At 39.1% G+C, this 24,471-nt stretch overlaps 2 protein-coding genes and 1 pseudogene across 4 annotated transcripts; 2 read left to right on the top strand and 1 right to left on the bottom strand.

The window, feature by feature from the left end:
• Positions 1 to 410: 410 nt before the first annotated feature.
• Positions 411 to 15,808, bottom strand: LOC110063192 (von Willebrand factor D and EGF domain-containing protein-like). 3 transcript variants are annotated; one of them, XR_016206585.1, is made up of 6 exons: positions 15,109 to 15,808; positions 13,297 to 13,353; positions 3,041 to 5,316; positions 2,668 to 2,741; positions 1,602 to 1,755; positions 411 to 900 (listed from the first exon to the last, which is right to left on the bottom strand). XR_016206585.1 is itself a non-coding variant. In XM_089287607.1 (4 exons), exons 1-4 carry the CDS (start codon positions 15,584 to 15,586, stop codon positions 5,203 to 5,205), a joined length of 948 nt encoding a protein of 315 aa, XP_089143733.1. In that variant the 5' UTR covers positions 15,587 to 15,808; the 3' UTR covers positions 5,115 to 5,202. The 3 variants fall into 3 exon arrangements, 1 of the variants encoding a protein (XP_089143733.1); XR_016206584.1 differs by having other exon boundaries at positions 2,668 to 5,316; XM_089287607.1 differs by lacking the exons at positions 411 to 900; positions 1,602 to 1,755; positions 2,668 to 2,741 and adding an exon at positions 12,754 to 13,052 and having other exon boundaries at positions 5,115 to 5,316.
• Positions 15,809 to 19,345: 3,537 nt separating this feature from the next.
• Positions 19,346 to 20,811, top strand: LOC149114177 (uncharacterized; annotated as a pseudogene).
• A 373-nt stretch (positions 20,812 to 21,184) lies between these two features.
• Positions 21,185 to 23,324, top strand: LOC149114176 (uncharacterized). Its single transcript, XM_089286034.1, has 2 exons — positions 21,185 to 21,189; positions 22,427 to 23,324. The coding sequence occupies exons 1-2, from the start codon at positions 21,185 to 21,187 to the stop codon at positions 23,118 to 23,120; spliced, it is 699 nt and encodes a 232-aa protein (XP_089142160.1). The 3' UTR covers positions 23,121 to 23,324.
• The last annotated feature ends 1,147 nt before the right edge of the window (positions 23,325 to 24,471 follow it).

Raw genomic sequence — 24,471 nt, 5'->3', positions numbered from 1 at the left:
AAATCCAACATCTTGTTAAAAAGATGGTACTTATTTTGATGTAGAGACAAGCGGTTCCACGTTGGAAACGAAGTGCTGTACATATCATAAGAAACCTTACCTATAGCCTTAGGTGAAATGCAACGAGAAAGGTCTGTAAGCTCGTACAAAAAAAAAAGTTCTTGAATACATGCAAATTTTCCCAGCAGGCAGACAAACATCAACATCAAGATCTGGTTGGGGGAGTAATCAATAATATTTTTGGCAGGAGTGTCCTCTGTGATCCAAGAACCCTTTACCAGTCCATGTTCAGCTGCAATGTTACCACCCTAGCTATTGTGGACGTATTTCTTTGTACTATGCGAAAAATGCCTACGCTTTGTGAGATAAGTGATTATTTTTCTGATATCGCTATCGTAAGAAAAGCATAATCTGTCTAAAACAGCCTCAAATTTTATTACATAATTGATTATAAGGCTTGAAGAAACTGTCCTTCAGTCGAACAAAGCGAAACTTTGCGCTTGATCTTGTGAAAATGTGGACTACTTTTCAGAAAAAAAAACTAATTCCTACCACAATTGCTGCTAATCTCGCAATCTGATTGCCTAATTTGTCGTTGTCGATAAGAGTCCAGACAGCGCTGCTTGCGTCAATGTGTGAATTGAACACCATTAGTTGTGAACTGACTCTCATGTTTCTCTGCGCTTTCTCTTAGCTCCAGTAACACCATCTCTAGAATAATACTTCCCGTCACCAACAGGAAATGATGCCCTTGACTGATCGTTGGCGAACTCAGCCGTAATATAAGGTTCTCCTTTTACTTGGTTATCGTAATTTCGCATGACTTTAACGTATTACTCGTCTGATGATTTTCCTGGGTTCTGCCCATCTGTTAAGGGTGTGACGATCATTCGATAAAAGCTGTAAAAGAGTGTATTAAGGTGTTTTCACATGAGGTAGCCTACAATAGTACCCAGCATTTTATAATTGTCATACTTCAAGGGATTATGTTGCCAATGCTTCCTACAATAACGGTATCAAACAAACGCCCAATCAATATTGAAAACGTTTTGGTCATTTTTTTGTCCTAGCAGGTGACTAGAAGCAGTACAACTTGCTCCATTAATTTTAATTCTAGGGGCTCGTAACTAATAAGCGAGCTCGCTGATCGCCACCATTTGGTTTACAAAATAATGATCACCAGTATGTAACTGTAGAAATTCTCGCGTACTCATTAGCTTATTTTCATCGTCAATAAGCGGGCAGATATATGAATTTATAATTTATGCGATGTATTAACGAGCGAGAGCGGACAATTTGACAATTTGTTACTGTACAAAACAAATTGACGTCAGTTTTTCATGCGTCTGTCCTGTTATTGACAATTTCTGCGGATCCACAGCTACGTTGACAATGTTATGACGAAATTCATGATCAATAACAGGACAGACGCATGAAAACCTGACGTTAATTAGTTAACTAGGCATTGATGCCATACTAGGGCCTAATCTCACTTCGTTTGAACAGTACACCTTCAGCTTACTGTTATTTAGATGTTTCACTAAATTTCAAAATAATAGTGTACATTATTAAGTACAACTGACAAGGAGCTATATCCTAACCTTCAGTTGTTGCAATTTCAAGATTGCTTGCTGGACCTACACCCTTCATCCGTGCAGCCTAAACTCGAAATGAATATGTTATAGACTGAGCCCATTTACGACCACTTTCAGGAGGGAGGCAGGTACTTCCTTTGCGCGTCCGTTCAGCTTCTGCCTGTAATCACACAAATATTGAGGTAGCGTGGTCACTTTGTTATCTAATATCGTTTTGTTACTTTCCTGAAAGTAATCTTTAATGTGATATTTTCTTCCCGTTTTCATTTCTTGCTTTGTGAATTAGTTTAGTCTTAATTATTATTTGTTTCCTTGGTTCCTTCCTTTCTTTATTTGTATATAAGCAGCAGCCAACTCGAAAGCTTTGCTACTTTGACTGTTGCACACTGACTCAAATCGAACATATAATTATATAATCTCTATCGTCACGTTTTCTATAGTTTCTTTTTTTCTTGTCATACCTTTCTTTTGTACCTGAATAGTGTGAATAAAGATTGTTGTTCTTGTTGTTGCTTACGCGTTTTTTTAATGCTAAGGAAAAAAGGAAAACCGTTTATCAGCGTGTTTTCGCTGTTGGTGATGCCCAAGGATCGATTACAAATTATGGCTACAGCGCAGAATGGCCGTTAGAAGTAGCTGCTCAGCGTAGTTATGGAATGATGATTCTCTGTTAAAGCAAGCACTGAGAGTGAAGGTATTTTACAGCTTAAGAGGACTGGAGAAGGGTGATTTTCTCATGCAAACGTGTTTTAAAATCGCTAGGCTGAAAATTACAAAACTTCAAGTCTGAATACAGATCCTTCTGTATAAGGGAAATGTGAACAGACTGTACAAGGGAAATGTGAACAGACGGCTACGTCCGTACTTTGATTACAGATTCTCAGAGTTCTCTCCGAGTTTAAGTTTCGATTGACAAGATATCTTTAACACTCAAGACACTGTTTTGCCATATTTTCGAACACCTCAAAGTTAATTCGTCAAAAATTCTCCGCGCGTTATGAGTACCTTAGGAGGATTTTGGTTACACGAGCATTGGCAGAGCTGTAAAACGTTGACTAAACGACATCCTTACCCTTGACGAATCCTTAAAGATAATGCAGATGATTATAAGCGGTCATCCATGTCTCTTTTTCTGGTATAATCTGGCTTCTCTCAAAAAAAGGAAAAAACAAAACAATAATAATGATGATGATGATGATGATGATAAATAAAATATGTATCAGCAGCCTAAGATACAGAGATTATGGAATTAAATAAATTAGTCCAATACGTTGCAAATTTCAAGTTACTTATAAATTATTAATATAAAATTTATAAATTTAGTTATTTATTTTTATATATTTATAATTTGATAAATTATTGTATATCATAAATACAGATCTACCATGCAAATGTATGTCTTGTATAATAATAACAATTAAAAACTACCAGATACCTTTCCTTACCATCTTATCAAAAAAGAAGCATTCCAGCCGAATCGTGGGCCTGGTTGGAGAAACAACTCACAAAACCTTAAACTAGCAATTTTAAATTACAATTATATTTGAGAATTTCAATAAAGCACAAATCTAATGTTTCAAGTAAAAAATGACATGGGTTTCACATTGCTGCAATAAACTCACAACTCGGATTTCTACCCTGAAAATCCGACTTGTAAATTTCGATAAAGCGGCTCAAGGATTTGAAGTTCATTCCAAAATCCAAGTAGTGCATCTTTGGAACAAATACAAAGCAACGCAACTATAATTTTGCAACAAAATTGTATTGTGCTTTGCTTCGAATAACGCAACTCCGATTTTTTACACAAACGAGAAAAAAATACGAGTTGTGAATTTCAGTGAAATACTTGCAAATGTGAATTTTTAGTAAAAATTCTGGTTGGCAAGTTCTTATAGCTGAAACTTTGGTCTTCCACGTTGAAAAATCCGTCTTGTGCATTTCGACAAAGTACCTCTTGAACAGTGGAAATGCATGTCGCGAATTCAAATGAGGAGCAACTCAGTTTTCAGCTTACACTGAAACACCCAAGTTACGAGTTTCTGTAGGACACAGCTCATATGTTAAACTGCTAATATGGGTTGTGAGCTTAGATAAATTAAGGCACGGTCCTGATTTTTGTATTAAAAATCTGGGTCGCCGTGTTTTTGCTTAAGACTCGGTTCTATGCACCAAAAATCCGGCTTGTGAATTAGAATTCGTTAAGGTACATCTCGAGTCGTAAAGTTCTGTAACGTGCTGTACCCTTAACTCCGAAAGCATAAGCTGGTAATTTCAGCCAAGCAAAACCCGGACTTCTGCACCAAAGTGCAACTTGCTTGTATTAGGAAATTAACAAATTTTCTTTCCTACTGAAGTCGAAAAAGACGAAAATCCATTGCCGCGGTTTTTGATTGATTGGTGAATTGGGTTGAATACTTACAATAGTCTGCCACTGTAAGCGTCGCGGCGGATGAAGTAGTTTGACCGACACTGTTATTAGCTAGACATCTATATTGACCAGCGTCTGGTAGATGAACATCAGTTATTGTAAAATTATGTGTGTCGTTTATTATAGCTGAGCTTAGTCGTGGATTTGCTGCTAAATTCAATTCTTCTTCATTTTTTGTCCATCTAACACTCGGCTTTGGGTTTCCCTCTACCAAACAATGCAAAACAACATCTTGTCCTTCCACTGCCTGAGTATCCTTTGGATGTTTGGAGATCTCAGGTGCAACTAACAGAACAAAAAAAAACAAAAACAAAAACAAAAACAAAAACAAAAACAAAAACAAAAACAAAAACAAAAAGAAATAAAATAAAATAAGATAAAAAGAAAAAGAAAAGGTTAAAAAAAAAAAAAAACATATTGATGGAAGATAGTTGCTGTTAATGTTTCCTGTTGTTGTTGTTGTTGTTGTTTTTTTCTGTTTAAAAGAAAGGTGCCAGGTTAGCAATGTCTTATTTGGTCCACCGTTATTGAGTTCAGGACTGGTCGCTAACTAGTTCTAATGCTTGAAGCCATCATTCGATTTAAAACGACTCTCGAACATTTCTTTTTGTAATCCGAACGTAAAAGCTTAGATTTTTTTTCAACTAGTGGATAAAAACGTAAGAATATACATGTAATGATTAATCATTATTGGTTTGTGCTGTCCACTGGAGTCAAAAAATTAGATGGGAAAATTAGCTTTTACTTTCTCACGGCCTCTATAGTTAGTAGTAATGCTATCATCACGCTATCTTATATGTTGAAGTGACGCCACTTCTTAGCGTAGTAATCCAATTGTCCGTAATGATATGACATAGCAATTCGATGCCAGCGATATTAATTGAACTACATGCTCACAGCCAACTAAACAAATACGGTGAGTAAAATGCACCATAAAATACTTTGTACTGTAAGGAGAGTTAGAGCTTTCGCCACATTTGGTAACTGAATCAACATCAGATATGTCATTACATTGAATATCCAGTGACGCAGCATCGGATGTAGCATTTCCAAATTTGTTGCTCGCCACACATCTGTAGACTCCGCTGTCTGTCCTTTCCACATTCCTTATTGTCAACTGCTGTTTGTTTTCTAAAAAACTGATCCTGGAATTGCCTCTTACATCTATTGGGGAGCCATTTACAGTCCATGATATTGTCGGTACTGGATTACCATCAGCCTTACAAGATAAAGTAACGGTGTCTCCCTCAGTTTTTTCGTGAGCTTGTGGTTGTACAGTGATCGTGGGTTGGTCTATAAACAGAAGTAAACGCACTTGCTAAGAAATTAGTCATCTGACAACCTAAGCAGCACGTTGGCAAAAAAATCATGTGATGGTACAAATAAGACATCTAGAACCTTGGGTTAGATTCACGAAGCTCACCAAGGTTAGTATTTTTTATTGCCCAGGCAGTAAGGCCTGGGTTTAAATTTCGGCTCCTTTTTACCTCATGGTATGTACTTCATACCATGAGGTATAGTGATGGTTGGATTGGTCACTCCATTCCCGTTAGACAATTAATTTATGCATTAAGTCCGTACTATACATGAATTAAACACGTTTCCCCCTGTCCCCCATACTAGGTTTGATTTTGTCCACAAAGTCGTATCATTTTTTTATGTTCATATATGTGGAGGGAGGGGGTGGGACAAAGGTGACAGTACACGTTCACAAAATGGCGTCTGTTGTGTCGAGCCCGACGAAAAAATTGCCAAGGCGAGTTTTCCTTCCTTTCGCTCCATCTTTGATCAAAACACACTTTTGAAGACCTCACAAACGAACAGGAAATGTGCTCAAGAAAGCTCGAGTGGAAAGAAATGGGTTTTAAAGTCTTAAAAGTTACAATGTCTGCAAGATACATTTGGACGACGAGGAACAGGATGCACAAAACGAACTATTCGGATTGAATGTTTTATGGTCTGGGGAAAAAGGTAATCTGCCCTCCTTCTACTGTATTGCATTTTGAATTTTCTAAAAATACTCGCAGGACGTGTGATTTAAAATTGAATGCGCTTTTAATACATATTTCGCAATTCGCTAGGGAGCTGTTCGGAAAATGTCACATGAAAAAGCACATCGATGAAGCTTTCGTCAAGTTCCCCTCTCGCTGGGACTTAAATGCCACAACTGTGATAAGCTATAGAGATTGAACACAGCTGCCAAACAAATGCTAAATACAATAAATTATACGCCAAATAACAAATACCATAACAAGCACAAAATATCAAACAACAAACAAATGCCAAACGGATGATCCGTTACCTAATGTCACCTAAAATACATGTACACTAAGGTCAGGAGCAAATAATTATCAAAGGCAATCCTACAATACCCGAGCAGTTTGAAAATGAAAATAAAATACCAGTTTAGTCGTCAAGTAATTGCCAGTACAGAAATGTAGATAAAAATGTGAATGTAAGGAATTCTAGAGCTACAGTACCATTGTCTCCCATCCTCAGTTTAGAATGACACGTGAAAGAGAACCCTCCCGAATTTCTTACAAAATGGCTACCAGACTCTCTGATGGCAAAAAGTATTTCATTAGACGAAGTTTAAGCTTGTGTATTTTTCTAACAAGGACTCCAGAGCATAAAAACTTGCCTTTGTCTTGTATGATAGCTGAAGGCAATATTTTCAGAAAATTAAGGCAGCTCCAAATGAAAAGGTATCAGTTTTTGAGCAGAATCGTATCATTGAGTAGAGATGTGGAGTCAAATCCTGGTCCTGGAAATGAGTATTGCAAATCAGTACCTTTTATACCACCCACAAATTCTGTTTGTTTATTAGAACTCAGATTGTCTCAGTTACGCAGAACTGCACTTGATGTTGGAAGAGGTGGTGATTGCTTTTTTAGAGGGGTATCACATCAACTCAATGGAAATCCTAATAGTCATTTCTATGTGCACAGTGTTGGCATTCAGTATTTCGTGAATCATCCTGAATAATTTATAGAGAGTAAAACTGAGCATTCTCAGTGGCAAGGTTATTTGGAAAGAATGTCATGTCAAGGAACATGGGCTGATGCAATCATAATTCAAGCTGTTGCCAATTGTCTTAATTTATCAATTCATATTGCTGAATCAAATCCCACTTTTTCTCCAGTTACTGTTTTTGAACCAGTGAATGTTACAAATGCCCTAAACATTTACATTGGGCACATAGATGAATTTCATTATGTTTCCGTAGTAGAAAACAGAACAATGGAGATAAGACAACAGCAAACAAACAAAAAATGCAGATGAAAACAAACCAGTTGATAACAGTGAAAAACGTAAAGCTTACAGAAGAAAATACATGAGAGAATACATGAAAGACAGAAGAGCTGATGATAACTTTAGGACAAATGCGAATCAAAAGCGAGTACAAGGCTGCAACATTAATAGCAAAACATCTAGGAACAAGAAACACCAGGCTGCTAAAAGAACAAAATTGAACCCAGAACATGTCAGAGAAATTGAGCAGTGCTCCTTCAGAAAACGAAAAGCAGAGAACCCGCAGCACATAAGTCAAACAGTCGGTGAGAAAAAGACAAGAGACTGAGGCTCTGGCAAGTGTATCGCAACTAACATGTAGCAGTTGTGACTTGCAGCCACAAGAAAACAAGTACGATGCAATTTCTATGATAAATTTGTTTTACAAAAACATTGCATGTGGCCCAGAATATGTATGCACTTGTTGTGACCAATTGTGGTTCAAGTGCTCTTTAATGAAATGTGATCCAAACAAATATAGGGCACGTTCATTAGACATTGTTGAGTCCTGTCTTACTGGTTTTAAAAGTGTCAATGACACTGAATGGATCTGCATGACTTGCAATAAAAAAAAAGTCTAAAAAAAGTCTAAAAAAGCCTAACTTGCAATGAAAAAGGTCTAAAACAAGGCAGGTTACCCAGCTGTTCTAAAGCCAGTAAGATGGGTTTGCCTTATAAGCCTAATGTATTGAATTTCACATTACTAGAAGAGTGACTAATATCACCTCGTATACCTTTTATGCAAATCCGTGAGCTACCTAGGGGTGGTCAATTGTCTATTCATGGAAACATTATCAATGTGCCAAGTGATGTAAATTCAACTGTTCATTGTCTCCCAAGGCCAAGAAGCGAATCACGGACCATTCCAATAAAACTTAAAAGGTGACTTGGTTACAAGCATCACTATTAGTTTCAGAATGTCAGACCTAAGAAAGTATTAGATGCAGCCAAATATCTTGTACACACTAGTGAATTATTCAAAACTGAAGGCATAAAAAAGCAAAATGCATGGGTAGATGGCATAACTTCGCAACCCATGAAGAGTAGGGTGAGTTTGTTCAAAACCCTAACACATCCAGTGCTGATGAGGAAACTAATGAAATTATCACAAATTGTCAAAACAATATTTGCACTGCTGATGTTCATAATCCAGACAGAGAAAAAGACACTAAAGGATTATGTTTCCTGTCAAAATGTTATTTATATTCGATGAAGACCTTATTTCTATAAACATGCTCACTAATGGCTGCTTATTAACATGATGCACTTTTCAACTAAACACCTTACAAATGGAACACTTCTTAGTTCCAAAAGAGGCAAAGGACAGCACTTCATAGAATAATTACCACATACCACGAGGTAGCTCGAAGGAGCCTCTGATTTTGTTTTGCTTTTCCTCGTTCAGTTACAAATCGCCGTCTGGTCTCTAACGCGCATGCGTCACCACTGCATGCGTACAGCACATGGAATTTACAGAACTTGCCGTCGTGAAAAGTGAGAACGGATTCCTTGATTTCTAGGGCGATGAAATCACATACAAACGAACGCACCGTTCGCGGCAGACCCACACTTAAGGACTTTTTAAGCGTTTTCGCAACGGGTCGGTCTGCAAGCCTTACGAGAGATCAATTTACGTGCGAACATTTTGAGTGAATTTATCAAAAATCATGTTATACCAAAGGAGCCATCAACCGGGGCTATCAACACTTCAGCTTGATAAAAAGCATCTTCAGAAGCGTCATCGTAGTTTTAGACGTGATCGTGAACCAAGTAGAATCCCAGCACGAACTCAAGAACTTCTGAGCAACAAGAGCAGAAAGATTAGGGAATTTGTTTACGAATGTATCTGTTCGAGTACACCCAAGTAAAACGCTCTGAGAAACTTCGTAAAGTATAATAAAGATAAAATCTCGAACTAAACGATGTTCTCTCGTTATTTTCTTGTAACAGAGTCATGTGTCTTTACAAGAGTGAAACCCATGTAGCGAATTATTGTACATTTAAGCTGAAAGAAACTAAGATATGTTGACCTTAGCAAAACAATTCTTGGCTTGCACTGTCACGCAATCCTGACACAATAAAAAACTATTTGAAAACCATTTAGAGGATAAAATCAAGAAATTGTGATGTTATAGGAGGTCAATATAGATGACACTTCTCTAATTTCAAAGTCTGTGTTTTTTCCCAAGCTCAGATATTCGTCGAAATATTTTGCACAAATTTACAGAGCCCAGTATGGAGCCGCCATGTTGGTGTACCTCCGTGGTACGCCAACATTGCGGCCGGAAAATAGTGTAAACATCTGGAACTTACTTTGGCTATCTAGGCGGCTGATTATCTGTACTGAACAAACAAGCATTTACATAAGCACTTTTCTTAATGTTATAACTTCTGAATGGGCTAAAAATCACGAGATAAGTATATGTTTTTTGACAAACGTGTTCGTAGGCCTATGTCACGCACCACCATAACTCTGAAATTCAAAACGTCTCGTTTGTTTGAGAAACGCAAATAACAAAGACAAAGGCTAAGGAAAATAGACTGAAACGTTTATAGGCTGATATAAAGACCTTGACTCATTTCTTGCCTTAAAGACCTGCAAACGAGTAATAAGCTATTACTCGATTCCAAGAAATGCAATCAAAAGCAGAATAGCTTGAGCACATCGATTCGATTGAATTTCGTACGACTTCAAATGCAGAACATTTAGGTCAATTGAAATATAGCTAGTGCTTCTCAGTATAACGACTGCCGAGGTACACGCAGCAAAGCGTCTAGTTTATTTAAGAATACTCCTTGGCATTAGAACAGTGCTCCCATTTCTTCATTATGAGTTCCATTTAAAGGGACAAAGTATATTGTGTTTTAATTGTACGACGCTGACGTGTAACCGGAAGCCTGCTGTTAAGTTGCTTTATCATCTTGCAGTAAAAATACATCAGAAGAAGGGAAAGAAAAAACATCAGCTAAACAGAAAAGGAAGTAATCCCTTAAGAGATTTCAAATTTTCAAGAATGGCAATTTTTGCGTTCGACAGAACGAAGTTCTAATCGCGTAATGCAGAAAAATTCGAGATCTATGAATCTGGGGACACCAATTTGCCCCCCCCCCCCTCCCCCCAAAAAAGAAAAAATTCTTCAGGGGCGAATGACGTCATGTCCATGTTCGTCCATGTGCTCTCTTTCGAGTGTTGCGCAATATCGCGGACTTCCGAGCGTCGAGGAAGCTTATCGTGGACTGTAACGGATACTGAAGTTGTTTATTTAAAGTTCGAAGTCAGTGTTCATGGCATTTGAAAACCTAATAGACATGTCTTCACGAAATGTGTACGACTTTTCGAGGCAGCTTATTGCTCATGCGAAGTATGGCGCATGAGTTATAAAATGGGCTCCGTTTCTCCGTTTTGGTGTCACATTTGTGCATGCAAATTTATACATACATACATTTATCACGCTCTTTGAGGTTCCGTCCGCCATATTATATTTCTTCAAGAAAGTGCCGTTTTTTCGCAAACGTTGTGCTCTTTCCCCAATTTGATACGGTGTGAAAGTACCTATTGGTACTTAAGTTCGTTGTAAAGATTCTGAACTGGCATGTGAGCATGCATGAACAGCAAGAAAGTGTTTCTGGAGAGGTAAGCCATTGTTTATGTCGATCGCCATCTGACAGTATGACAAGTCTCAAATCTCTTAGGGTTTTGGAGATTCAAGGATATATTACGAAGAATCATTTACTAAGAACGTGCTCTGTATACTTCATTCAAACAATGCTTCCTGTTCGTGTAAATGGACGTGTTCAACAAAACGGGCAGGTAATAAGCCACGTTCGATATATCAATATTCTAGCATGGCTCCGAGCTTTCAGGACGAGTTTTTTTGTCCCTCAAGAGAGAAATAAATGTTATAACATGACGTTTCGGCGTTATCTTGTCGCCATTATCAAATGCAGATTAAAGTCCTTCAGTTCAGATATGTACTAGCTTAGGTGTTAAGAAGGAATCCACCAAAAGTTCGAGTAACAAGTGGACAAAAACTTTTTACCGAGATTATTTACATTGTATTGGAAACTTCAATGCGACTGTTTTAAATATCTTCTCAAAAGAAATCATTCCTGACAACACCAAATGTCGAAAACAAATTTTGAATTAATATATGAAACACTTGAAAGTACTGGTGAAATGAAATTGATGATGAAATTTTACCTATGTTTTGACAATTTCTCTGAACTTTGAAATTTACTTTCTCGAGTTCCCATCAGAAAGTGTTTTTGATGTTATTTCAGACAACTCCTGTTTATACCTTTAGCTTTTAAAAAATGGAAAAAGGATTGTACTATACTTAAAGTTATTCTGGTACAAGGTTTTTGTCCATAAAAAACTGAAATTGCGCGATTTCCTATCGGATTTCGTCTTAAGGAGTCAAGAAGAATGTGATGAACAATGTCAGCTAGTGAAACACTTTTACCCGAATACAGTGCGCTAGTGTGTTTAATTTTTTTTTCCTTTTTCTTTTTCTGCTTCTTGGTTAGTCTTGTACACCATGTATTTTGTATCAATTATTGAAACCTATTAAGAGTGCCTGCCTGTAAAAATCAGACAAGTTCTTAATTTCGCGGCGAGGGTCGAAAATTCCATTTCGCTCATATTCTTATGGTAGATAGGCTAGGGCATGGGAAAATCTACTGGATAGTTTTTTTTGGCAAAATATCCTTTTATTTCAAAGAAATATGCAAATTACCAAATTCCGTTTAAATCGTCATTTGACGCACCATTTTATTAAACAAGTTTGAGAGCCGCACACGCAAAACCACATCATTCTTCTGTCTTCGAAACACTCAAATATTTTTGTGCATTGTTTAAATTTTTTTGTTAAGCAATATCCAGTCACGCAAATTTTAATTTTGACGGGGTAATCTCATGTTGTGAAGACATTGAAATTCTGAGACAGTGCGTTTCAGAAACGACAACGTGATGAACTTTATGCGACGTGGTGATCTCATTATGCTGATCAAAGCTTTAGGACGGAATTCAATAGAAGTTTGAGTACCAACTGGACAAAAACTTTGTACCAAGATTATTTACATCTCATTGCAAAATGTTAAAAGAACTGTAAAATACTTAAAATTTTCCTGGTTCCAGATTTTTGTCCACTACGAACTGAAATGCTCGATTTTCTATCGGATTTCGTCTTAATACTCGAGAGATTCCTAAGAGCCAGGGTGAAAGCTGAGGATCAGTAGTTGCTTCTCCTTCAGTGTAAGCCGTTAAAATACGGTTCGGATAGACAGAGTTACCTGACTCAACGCTTGCTAATGTATTGGCCCTAAAGAGTAAAACCTGTAACTGTGAATTCAATTTCAGCCGCACTTCTACTTAGAGGCCATAAGTAATTTCAATTTTAAAATTGTCCATTGCTCTTTTGAATTACCTAAAATTCTTACCCATTGTCCAGGCTCATAATGGAAACCACTTCCTTTAAGAAGTGAACGAATTTCTTTTTCATTTGGGTATGGTTTATTGTTCTCCCTTCGCCCTGTTGCTGGCTTACAGAACGGTTCTTCTGTAAATGCTGTTTTCTTGCCGTCTGCATACCACTCAATTTGATATGTAACATTCTTCCATGGCCTTATTGTCTTATCGATAGGCACTACACAGAGCAGAGAGACTGCTTCCTCTTGAGAGTCTTTGACTTTTATCTCAGGACGGCCTAGGTAGATGCTGGATATTTTCTGTGGTGCAACTAATTGAAAAACAGAATAATTCGAAAGTCTATTGTATTAAACAGGTGATTACTTTAGAAGGAAACTTTCAATAAACTCTTGAGAAGCTTTCTTTAACTTATTGAATATATTTATATATTGCAATAATGTTGCTGTTCCTGTTTTCGGAATAAACTGCTGTTAGAACGTTATTTCGTAGAAACACAAGCGAGTCATTTAACCGAGACTTATTTTAACGAAATAAAACATTAGCAGCTCACTCACCATTACATGCTGCTAACGATGTACCCCTCTGTCCATAGGGACAAGGTATACCATCTCCTGTAACATAAACAAACATATGTGACGTAATACTGGCATGTATACATTAGCGTTTTTTCTCGTGCAATTTTACCATTACGGTTACAATCTCATCTTTAACCAAGAACCTGAGACGTATCCAAAGAGAATAAAGTATCCAATTATCTGTTTCCCTGTTTCAACACCGTCGTTAGCCTAATGAATGCACCATACCTCTTTTATCGTTCTACATCATTAGAAAACGGATTTAGAGTTAGGGAAGTTAGGGTCTGATTGATTTTAATTGAGGGATCTGAGACCCAAGAACTATATCATGAGATTTGTAGTGGCCTCATATCTTACTACGCCACTAATAAACATTGCTACCAGTACGCTTTTCAACAAAATTCTCTATGGTGTCTGTCAGTAAAGCGGATCCAATAAGACAACAAAAAGGCAAGTAAAAATTAGAACCGGACCGGAATTTTAAGTAACTTTGAAGTTTTACCCAAAGATAAAGATGCCTATGATACACTGCAATGTCCCCAGATTTGTAACCATTTACGTTTTATAAACCAATGAAGGCGACGGTATAAAAATCAATTCCATTCACAAATAGATTTGCTTGTTGCACACACTGCCTCCGATAAGCCAAGGAATGGTTAAAGTGCCTATGAAGTGAAAAATAATTGCTGCTAATTTGAAAGGCTTTTCACAATAAAGAAGAATAGCGTTTTCCTTTTTGGAATATCTTTTTTCGTTTTAGAGATATTCACGTTTTTGTATTAAAAGTGATGACGTCATAGGTGGTTCCACTAAAACAGTTCAAAACTCAATGAAGAATATCTCTAGAAATATTAAAGCAGTGTTCTTTAAACTTGGCACCAGAAATGTACATTACAAAAGAAACAAAATGACACCCGTCGTGCCATCGCCATGGCAACAGTTATGCTGCTGGTCCTGTTTTAATTAAAACTAACGTTACCAGATTTTATCTTAAACAAGGATCATCCACTCCCAACAATCTAATGGGAAGAGTTAAGACAATATGGGAATCATGTGTGTTCCGAGCAAGATCCCCTGTCCCTTTTCGAAGGGTTGCAAATTGGCATATTTGGTTTTTCACAGAAAGAGACTGGAGCCAAAAGTGTTGCCATGGCAACAACACAGAAGGAGTCATTCTGTTTCTTTTGTGGTGTACATTTGTGGTGCCAAGTTTGAAGAACACTGCTCCAATATTTCTAGAGATATTCTTGATTCAGTGTTTTACTGTTCAAGTGGAACCTCTTACGACATCATCACTTTGCTCATTTGCATAATACAAAAACGTAAATATCTCTAGAAAGAAAAGAGATATTCCAAAACGGGAAACGCCATTCTTCTTTACTTTGAAAAGCCTTTCAAATAAGCAGCAATTATTTTTTACTTCATAGGCACTTTAAGTGATTTACAGATGAGTCTCGATTATCTCTTAGTCGCAATTAATATTTCGGCCAAACAACGACCCGAGCAACCCTTTTAATGGTGAGTTATAAAAATCTTGATGCTCTAATTATTTTCACGGGACTCGCAGTTCTATCCTCGGATTTCAGCATTGTGGAAAAAGACAGACAAACAAACTTCGAGAAATGTGCCAGGCCGTTCAGCGTGATTTGCTCAAAACAAAGTGGGATATAAATACTCATGAAACTGGCAGGGATTTATTAGTTATTTTGCTTTGAAAAAGAGTAAAGGATGACGCAAGGTGTTACATGGTAAAAATTTCAAATAGGTTCCATTCAATTTACATTTCCTTACCAGCGCAGTAGGCGAAGTCACATTGGTAAGTCGGTTGAAGATAATAAACGAAAAAGTCAGGATTTCCGGAACAGCGCTTGACGCTTACGTGGAACGAAAAGCGACAACCATTTCTCCAATTACGGAAGTTAACACAGGCTTTGATGCTAACCACAGGGTCAGTAGAGCTGGCGGGATGGTTGCCAGTGGTGCCATCTAGCCAAACTGGAGATTGGGTGCCACAACGGTTTATGTTCACTTTGTTGGTCGGCATCTGCCCCCCGACAAAGCTAGTAAAACGGTACCATCCAACTGCAAGATCCTTGTCACACAATGCAACTTGACCTGATTTCCACTTACTCTCCACGCTGCGCCGAGAATTGTCAATCTCTTTGTGATTGGGCCTCTGACAGCAGTTGTTGCAAGGTTGTTGGCCATATGAATGCGAAATAACGAATACAAGAGTAATACATTTCAGAAGAAACCAGCCAAGGCTCATCTTTGGGCAAATGCTTATCAAACGCTTCTCTTGCTTCGTCTACGACAACAAATTTCCTCTTTCCTCCAAAATAGCTATGCGTCTGATACGATTGTTATTTTGCGATACCCAAGTGATAATACTTTTTGCATCTCAATAGCTTATCGATGATGTTCTTATGTCGTCCAAAAGGAAAAACTCCAAAGGAATAGCTACAACCTTGAAAGGTAACACCGATAGCAAAATATCGACGTAGGCCTCTACACAAATATTCGGATATTTTTTGAGATATTTAGAAGTTTCCGAGATATTAAGAAAAATTTAGAAAATTTTAAAATATTTAGAAAATTTTGGGATATTTACAAAAATTTATAGTTTTTTTTGGTTGTTTTCCAGCTTTTCCTCGGTATTTTCTTGACAGAATACTCAGTTGTATAATTCTACGCTAGAAATAATCCAGTTCAGAGGTTTCCCACGTGACACTTTGCACCCATGTTGTTTTGAAAGTTGCTTTATTTCCATAATACTAGTGTAGACAATCTCTGACATACTTTTCAGCTCTTGCTGGGGAAAATTTGGTCTAAGGCATTCAAAATCGGCTTATTTTTAAAACAAAAATACGAGATATTTCGAGATATTTCGAGGATTTTTCGAGATATTGTGAAAAGTTTTTGGTACCCTTAGACATTTTTTTGAGAATTTCCGGAAAGATATTCAGGCGTTTTTACGTGATATTTGTATAAAGGCCTATATCGATTTTACGACTCCCTTTCTCTTCGCTAAAACCAGGTTAAAAGTTCACACAGATGCGAACAATCTTGACATTGCGAAGTTTACTCACGGATTTCGCCTCACAGGATTAGACGAGAAAACAATGAGCTAGTAAGAAAAAACAGAAGAAAAGAAAAGAAACCAAAGAGCAAGGTCCATTGAGATCAGAGACTCTAAAGAGCATTTACGCAGTCTAAAACTGTGTGTGACGAAGAAAGTTTCAAACAGCGTCACCGATATCATATTAGTATCGAATAAGTATCCTTACTATCCAACTGCAGCGAATACAGTCCAAATAGCAATACAAACATACAACGATATTGTACAGTTATTTGTAAATTAGCAAACCTGTTTGCCGGACAGGTCGGCAAGCGCACGCCAAACTGTCACACTCTCCCTCTTTCACTGATAAATTTATTGACTACATCAGTTGGATAAAAAATCTCTTATAAGATGTTTTGGTGTATAGTTTCGCTGTATATTTTTACTCGTTGTTTCTAATTTGACGAGCCCATAAGGCGAGTCAAAATACGGCACAACTCGTAAACATATACAGCGATACTACACACCAAAACATCTAATAAGCAATTAGATTATGAGCTCGAGATTTCTATCGCGTGATAATTGACGAGGGCGCAGCCCGAATCAACTATCTCGCGTAGAAATCGAGAGCGAATAATCTACAGGAGTACCCGACGGAGCCGCTCGACAGAAAACCCGCTCGACAGACTGCAGTTACGCTGGCTGGGAAATATTAGCATTAGATCATTTACTGCATGGGATTTTCGTTCAGCGTCTCGCTTGCTAAAAACTGATTTAAAACACTGTCCCTAGCTGGAAAAAACGTGACTTGTTTGTTTTTCCTGACTGTGACTTCTTCGAAAAAGCAATCAGTTAAACTGCTTCCGTCCTGGGACAAAAAACGCGTGAGTGAGCTCTAAAGTCTTAAGTCTTCCGCCGTGAGAGGATAAACCGCAAGCGGTCGTACTTACTCCCAGCGCCACGCGCTACAAAAATAATGCAAATCAACGCGCGCGTGATGCCATGCCCGAAAATGATGGCTCCATTGTCAGATTGTTGCGGTTTATATTTTTCATCAACCAGTAAAAATTGCATAACACCAGCAGATGTGATTTTAAATGACGTAATAACACTAGTATCTCGAATGGCCAAATCCGTTAAAAACGTTCTCTTCAATGGAACACCGCCGATCTCCAGGATCTCCGCTCGTTTGTCGTTCCAAAGGCCTGAAGAAGCCGTCACTTCAGAAAACCGCTGCTGGCGCTACTGTGCTGCAAGCAGTCGGCAGTTATAAAGAAACAGTGGAAAGCAACTTAAAGGTTGGTAAATTCATTCCTATAAGTCTCTTGCTCGCACACGGGGCAGTGATGGTACATTGTACTGGAATCAGTGACACTGTTCGCTGTATGTTTTGCATTAAGGTATCGGCGGCATAAGAACTAGACTCTAAGGTGTTCATTTACATTCCTCGTTTACAGTCATTCTGAGTTATTTCGAGGGCTCCGCTTGTAAAGGAAAAGAAACGAGATCTGCCAATTAATCTGAGATCTGCTGTGAAAGGGACTTGGCGCAGACAAACTAAGCAGCTGGATAAAGGGTAGGCATATTGTTCTGTTTATATGCGCTAGTCGTCTGCATCGGTGGTCAACTTTTCTCTTGATCCTAAAGTAATCAAGTAAAGTGATCTCATTGTACCATACACTCATCGTTTCGCTCATTGCATTTTTGGGTTGCTATAAATCTGCAAATTTGCTTAATCGAAAATTTCCCGAAAGTTGCCGGAAGACGAGGGACAATGGTTTGCCCACTTTTTCAGTCTTATTGGGTACATTAAATGCCTTAATCGTGGTTCAGTACTAGCATAACGAGTTAATGTTTGTCCTCTGGAAAACAAGGGACTATCGCGCGTTGCTCACCGGAAATGGCCGTCGGGTGAATTCATTCCACACTGTTCGCTGTCTCTTTGAGAGAAATGCTTTTGGTGAACCCATTCCGCACTGTTCGCTCTCTCTTTGAGAGAAATGCTTTTATTTTGAGACCCCAAACTTATTAATGTATCTTATTAAATTGCAAGGGCTTGACAATACTGCCGCTGATGGTTCTGCTGCTTTGCAGACGGTTGAAAGGATAGTTGATGATCTAGAGAAAGGAGGATTGGCAAGACAATAGTGCACTGAAGTCAAAGGAAAGCTGAAGGACGCAAAACGTTACTTGAAGACTGGTTATCGCGTCCACTGCAAGTCCGAGACGGCTGCATGCCCCGACCACTGCCGAAAATTCGTCCTTAGCGACGAGCATGATACCGATTTCCAGGAAAGCTGCCCCCACCAGCACTCTGAAACATGCGATGATTGTCGGAATCTGCGAAATGTTCTTGATGAAGTGAAAAACCAAATTAGTGGCTCATCTTGGAACCGTTACAGCAAAGAGCAATGAGACGATCTAATCTGTGACTTTGTGCAGGCACGCACAGACATCTTGCAATGGAAGGCACATATCCTGCGGTCCATTAACCAGGAAGCCGCCAAGCAAGATCAGCTGGAGATGATAACTAACAATCCAAACTACGCTCTAATTGTAATGGACTGGGCGATGAAATTCTTACAGCTCAAATATCGCGAGAAGCAGTCCGATTGGTATGGTAAGAGAGGATTGAGTTGGCATATATCGACAGTCATCTCCAGCGATCCAGATAAAGCAGGTAGCCTGGAACCACAGTCCTATAGCTACGCTCATCTGTTCGACAAATGTCAGCAGGATTGGTTCGCCGTCTGTTCGATCATAGAGAACACACTAGAAACGATCAAGACCCAAAAGCCGCACGTCACCCAGGTTTACTTGCGCTCGGATGAAGCAGGCAGTTATCATAACAACTCTCTGACTGCTGCAGCAAAAGATATCGGTCAGCTAGTGGGTATAACCGTGTGTCCTTACGACTACTCAGAGCCACAGTATGGCAAGGACGTATGTGATCGAACCTTATGTCTGATGAAGACATGTATCCGACGGTACTGCAACGAAGGGCCATGATATCCTGACAGCGGCAGACATGAGAAGGGCGCTTTCAGAGAGAGCAGTAAAACGTACATCCGTATGTGTCTGCGTTGTTGACGAGAGCAAGAGGACCTTAGACGTGAACAAGGTAGAAGGATTCAGCAAGCTACCCAACATCCAGTTTGAGGAAAAGGATATTCGTGTCTGGAGGTCGTATGGAGAGGGCCTCGGTAAGGAGGTTCTTTTTGACGAGCTTGTATCACTGAGCCAAGGGAACACTGGCCTCGTTGTAAGTGAAGAGTTTTTCGATTGTAGAGATACACGCGTTTATAAATGCAAAGACACTACTGCCGAGAGCTCAGTTTCGTCCGATTCGGAAAAAGTTATGTTTGAGTGTTCGGAGCCCGGATGTATTAAGAGTTTCAAAACCTTTTCAGACCTCGAGTCACATTTGGACATCGGAGACCATTGTGTGAAAGAGGAGAGGCAGTCTGAAACTCTCTATGACAAGCTTCGTAGAGATTGGGCAGACATGTTCACTACGTCAGTCAACATAACTAAAGATGTGTCATGTACACCTGGTTACCAGCAGAGTGTGAGCACGTCGCCGCCGTCAGACCAAGCTGTCAGTATGGGCTGGGCCTTACCCAGGCCACGTGCAGGACCTTCGAGGTTCACCGAGAAGGTTAAAAAAACTACCTTACGGCCAGATTTGACCTTGGAGAGCAGACTGGGCGTAAAGCTGACCCTCAGCAGGTGTCCAATGATATGCGGAAAGCAACAGACGAGCAAAACAATCGGCTCTTTGATAGAAAAAAATGGCTGACCAAAAGCCAAGTGTAGGGTATCTTTTCCCGCCTTGCAGCGACCAGAAGAAGGCAGCAAGATTCCACAGAAGTCGATCCTAATTCTAGAGACTTGTTGCGGGAGGAAGAAGAAGCTGATAGACAGTACCTCATAGAAGAGGTTACTCAGGAACTGAGGCCACAACACCCTCTAGCTCTGTCTTACGATGCCTTCAACCTGTGCGAGTGCGCGAAAGAAAATAAATTGAGCCAATTTAATGTACCAATGCTTAAACAAATCTTGCGCCATTTTGAAACTCCATTTAAATCAAGAGACAAGAAGAGAGACTTGATTGAGCAACTAATGAGCTTTTTACAAGAATGTGATTGCCGAAGTTAATTTTCAATGAAGTGGAATGAATACTAGTCAGAGTGCAAGCTCCTCGTTATATATCCATTATAATTGTAACATCAAATCAAAGCTTGTATTGGTGCATACCAGGAGAAAATAAAAATTAACGTACATGCTCACCTGCAACCCCCCCTTCCCCCTCCAATTGAACTGAGTCAATTGAAAATCAGGTCTAATGATGAATGAACTGCCTTTTAGTTAAATAATCAAAAGAATTATTCAGTAAATCGAAGTATTCTGAACAAATAATAATACAATTTCTCAACATTATAAAGCTCTTGGGACTGTTTGTTATTTTACGCCGTCGAGATGGTTCAGAGACGTTTAAGACACCCTTTCCAAGATCAGTTAAGGCCGGATTTCGCGGGACCATAAGAGTAGCTTTTGCAAAGACGCTGAGGCATTTTTTTCCTCGGGTAGGAAAAAATTATTTGCTCAGACATGAAACTTGTTCTGATTTTCTAAATATTTTTGAGAATTTCTTTTGCGCAGTAACATTTTTCCACATTGACATGTTGAATTTTGAATGAGAATTGTTTCCGATTGTACCCCAGCGAAAATAAACTCATGCAAAACCTTTTGAACTAAATTAACTTCAGCAGCAGAAATTTTTTGTGTACTACGAAATTTCTCGAGATGAGGTAGTTTTGGACAAAAGAGCCAACCTGGCTTGGCGGCTTAATTCAATTAAATGAAACAAACAAGTGAAGCCTTGAAAGCAAACATTGCGCTACTGCATCGTGAGAAATGAAAAGAGCTCGCTAACCGGGAGGAATAGCTTGCAAGGAGACCGAGACAGTTTTTTTCCCCCGGGTACGAAACAAGTTTTTGCCTTTAAAAATATGTAAAAGAAATCAGTTTAAGCATTTGGTCGTCTCATTGCAACAAAAACTCACCCGGCTACAGTACATGTAATTTGCATATGAATTGAAAAAAAAATATTCGTTTCTATTGTTTACAATACCAAATGAGGGTAGATTGTTTCCGAAACAACGGCTAAACCGCGCTAATCTAATTTAAAATCCACAATTTGACCAGTAGTGATGATTATTTCATTTCCAAGCGTTTACAGTTCATGTTTTTTGGTTACAGGCAGGACCGCCGTTGTCTTTGTTTACCGTCAAAATGGCGAATATTTGGCAAAGTGGAGCTCCGTACAACGCGCAGTGCAGAGTGCCCACAAATTTTATTCCATAAGTTTTTACATTGATGTTAGTACTTTTGAGTTATCATAGATTCGTTTCTAGACCAGGTCCCACATTTGAGAAAATAGCTTTTAACTTTAGGTATGTTACGCCTCACACATTCCAGAGTTTGGTAGGAGGTATTTTAGAAAATTCATAACTCCGGCCAACTTTGACAGAACAAAATTGTTAAACCGTTAAAATATCGAGGAAAGATGAAACTTTTGTATGTAAAATATTCAGCTTGTTAGAATAAAAAACTTCGTTTTGGCGGCGTACGACGTTTATAACAAAACATTTCAGAGTCTGCCAAGGCAAATTAACCAGTTTCGAGGTCACTTTGGAAACCGTGTCGTAAAAAATGAAAAAAATCGAATTGATTCAAATAAATGCGATATTTATACATTGGATATAATATTTGACTTTCACTGAAAAAGTTAAACCAATCGGTGAAGGTCCGAAATTTGTCTCATCCGTTCTTACGCGGACAGTCTCTTAGAAGGTAGCTTTCATTCCTTTCACAATACCTGCTTGAATGGCTTAAATTCATGCCCCTTATGTAGGGACTTCGTGAAAGAGAAAGTTCAAGAACTTGGTCAAACTGCAAAGCAAGCAATTCTTAATCCTAATTCAAGCACTGAAGTACCAGCTGTTAGCCAGGACAATGGAAATGAAGGATCTGACTCAAGGTTAGATGCAACTGTTCATGGCACAGGGAAAACCACACACAGAGTAACACTCCACCAGCTCCAACATACCAAATAACTGTAACCACGAACCAGCATGTGGATGTGACTGAGTGGCTCTTGCCTCCAAATATTTGCCAATCAACCATAGCAGGGAGTCTGATTGGAGGTAATGCCTATACAGTTATTGCTATGCTAACCGCATGTCATTTTCTTGAAGGTAAAATTTTCATTCCTCAACGACTTCAAGATCTTACGCAGGTAATTCGTCTCTACAGCCAGCTAGTTCTCAAAGGAAACCATATTTACAGCTTGTTTCATGTGCCTGTGCAAGAACCAAACCTGGAAGTCGAAGAGGTCCTTCAATACAACAATGAAGAATTTCAGAAAATTGAACTAATTGCAGTCTTGGGCTTTTTCACTGTTGAAGACCTTGAATCTTATCTTGCACGCTACCATTGCCAGCATCCAATATTTGCTGCAGTCCTGATTGTGCCCCCAGACAAGACGATGGTGTTATGCGTCAGGAATGCAGGTATTTGTCTCCTTGAAAGTCACAGACATGGCCGCCAAGGAGGCATTATAGCCTCAAGCTCTTCTGGTAATGCCCGCAATTTTGTGCGATACGTAGCAAGGATGGTAGTGAGAGACTGGGAAACACAGTTGCAGGGATCAATCATAGCTGTACTAGGTCTAAAGTAAACTCTGAAAACTTTACTTTAGACCTAATACAGCTATGTTACTCTGAAAACTTGAATATTATAATTGTGCTACATTTTCCAAGTAAGTTGCTCAGCAGGTGTTTTATTTATTGGTGAAATAATTTGCAAAAACATGGTTTAAGGCATACACATTGTGAGTAAAATGCAAGATTTGCAACACATTTCAAGTGAACATGTATGCTGGTTAAATTATTTCAAGTGCCGTATTCAGCTTAATATAAATAAATGTTTTCTTCTCTATGCAAGTAAGTGAAGTTCCAAATCTATGTAGAGATTTTAGTCAAAATAAAGCGGTCGTAAAGCTCTTATGATTAGCTGGTAACTTATAAGCTTAATATTTTCGATAAAAACAGCTATCATTTCGCACGATAGACCTAAAGTACTACAAGTGTACTAAACAGTACTGTGGGGAGTTCGAAGACTCCACTGAAGAACCAAAAGGTACCAGATGGAGACACGCCATTTTCGACCGCAAATACGTTAAAACAAATCTTTGCGGTGAAAAGCACGCATTTTCCCTTCACAACGGTTGCGCTGGTGTTTTTTGGATACAGTATGCTCTATTTTGCCACTGAAGCCATAGATTTTGTTTGGAGGGTTCAGATCATCCCCCGCGAAGACTCCGGTTCTGAGAATCAAGACTCCGATTTTGAGAATCTTGATACTGAGGAATTCCCATTACCGGAGAAATGCGCTGTGCCTCCTCCCTACGAACCCCCTCCGCCGCCATACGAGAACAATTAAAAATAGATTACAAGATATACAATGGCGAGCATCGCGATCATGATTGGCGGGGCTGTCTTGAACGCCACGGCTTTTATCGGTGGCAATTATCTGGTGAGGGCGCTCGGCGGGGGCGGCAAAGCCGCGCTTGAAGAAAAAAAGCGCCACGACAAAGCTCTCGAAGATTATCAAGCGGCTTACGCCAAATACACGCGCGACCGAACACAACTTCTCGACTGGATCGCGACCAACGCGCAAACAAAGGAGCAGGCCAAGCAGAACTTCACCAACAACGACTATGCCTTCAAACTCTACAACCAGGCGCATCCTGACGAACAGATGGTACACCCCAAGGAGCCCAAGTTCTCAGATTTCTATCAGCCAAGCGAGCAGCAGAAAAGGGCGAACTCGCGTTCGTGGGCGCCGGCGCTCTCGCTCTGGGCTACGCAGCCTTCCGGTTCCTTTAAACTTTTTGACGCCTTACTTATATGGACGCCAAACTCTCAAAGATTTACTACAGCCCCGGTGGCTACTGGAAAGGAATCGCCGCGATCAAAAAATTATCCGAAGCCGCCAAGGTACCTGAAGAAACGCAAAAAAGTGGCTCA

The sequence above is a fragment of the Orbicella faveolata genome, unplaced genomic scaffold, assembly GCF_042242905.1.
Source record: "Orbicella faveolata isolate gen_17 unplaced genomic scaffold, um_ofav_v1 contig_14, whole genome shotgun sequence".
Lineage (NCBI taxonomy): Eukaryota > Metazoa > Cnidaria > Anthozoa > Scleractinia > Merulinidae > Orbicella > Orbicella faveolata.
This window is presented reverse-complemented; position numbering and strand designations above follow the sequence as displayed.

Excerpts from the sequence above, each read along its gene's own strand:
- LOC110063192 (XM_089287607.1), bottom strand. The coding sequence starts at position 15,586 with ATGAGCCTTGGCTGGTTTCTTCTGAAATGTATTACTCTTGTATTCGTT. Across the intron at positions 13,354-15,108 it reads TGACTTCGCCTACTGCGCTG|GAGATGGTATACCTTGTCCC; the intron begins GTAAGGAAATGT and ends TTTATGTTACAG. Across the intron at positions 5,317-12,753 it reads ATTATGAGCCTGGACAATGG|ACCAACCCACGATCACTGTA; the intron begins GTAAGAATTTTA and ends TTCTGTTTATAG.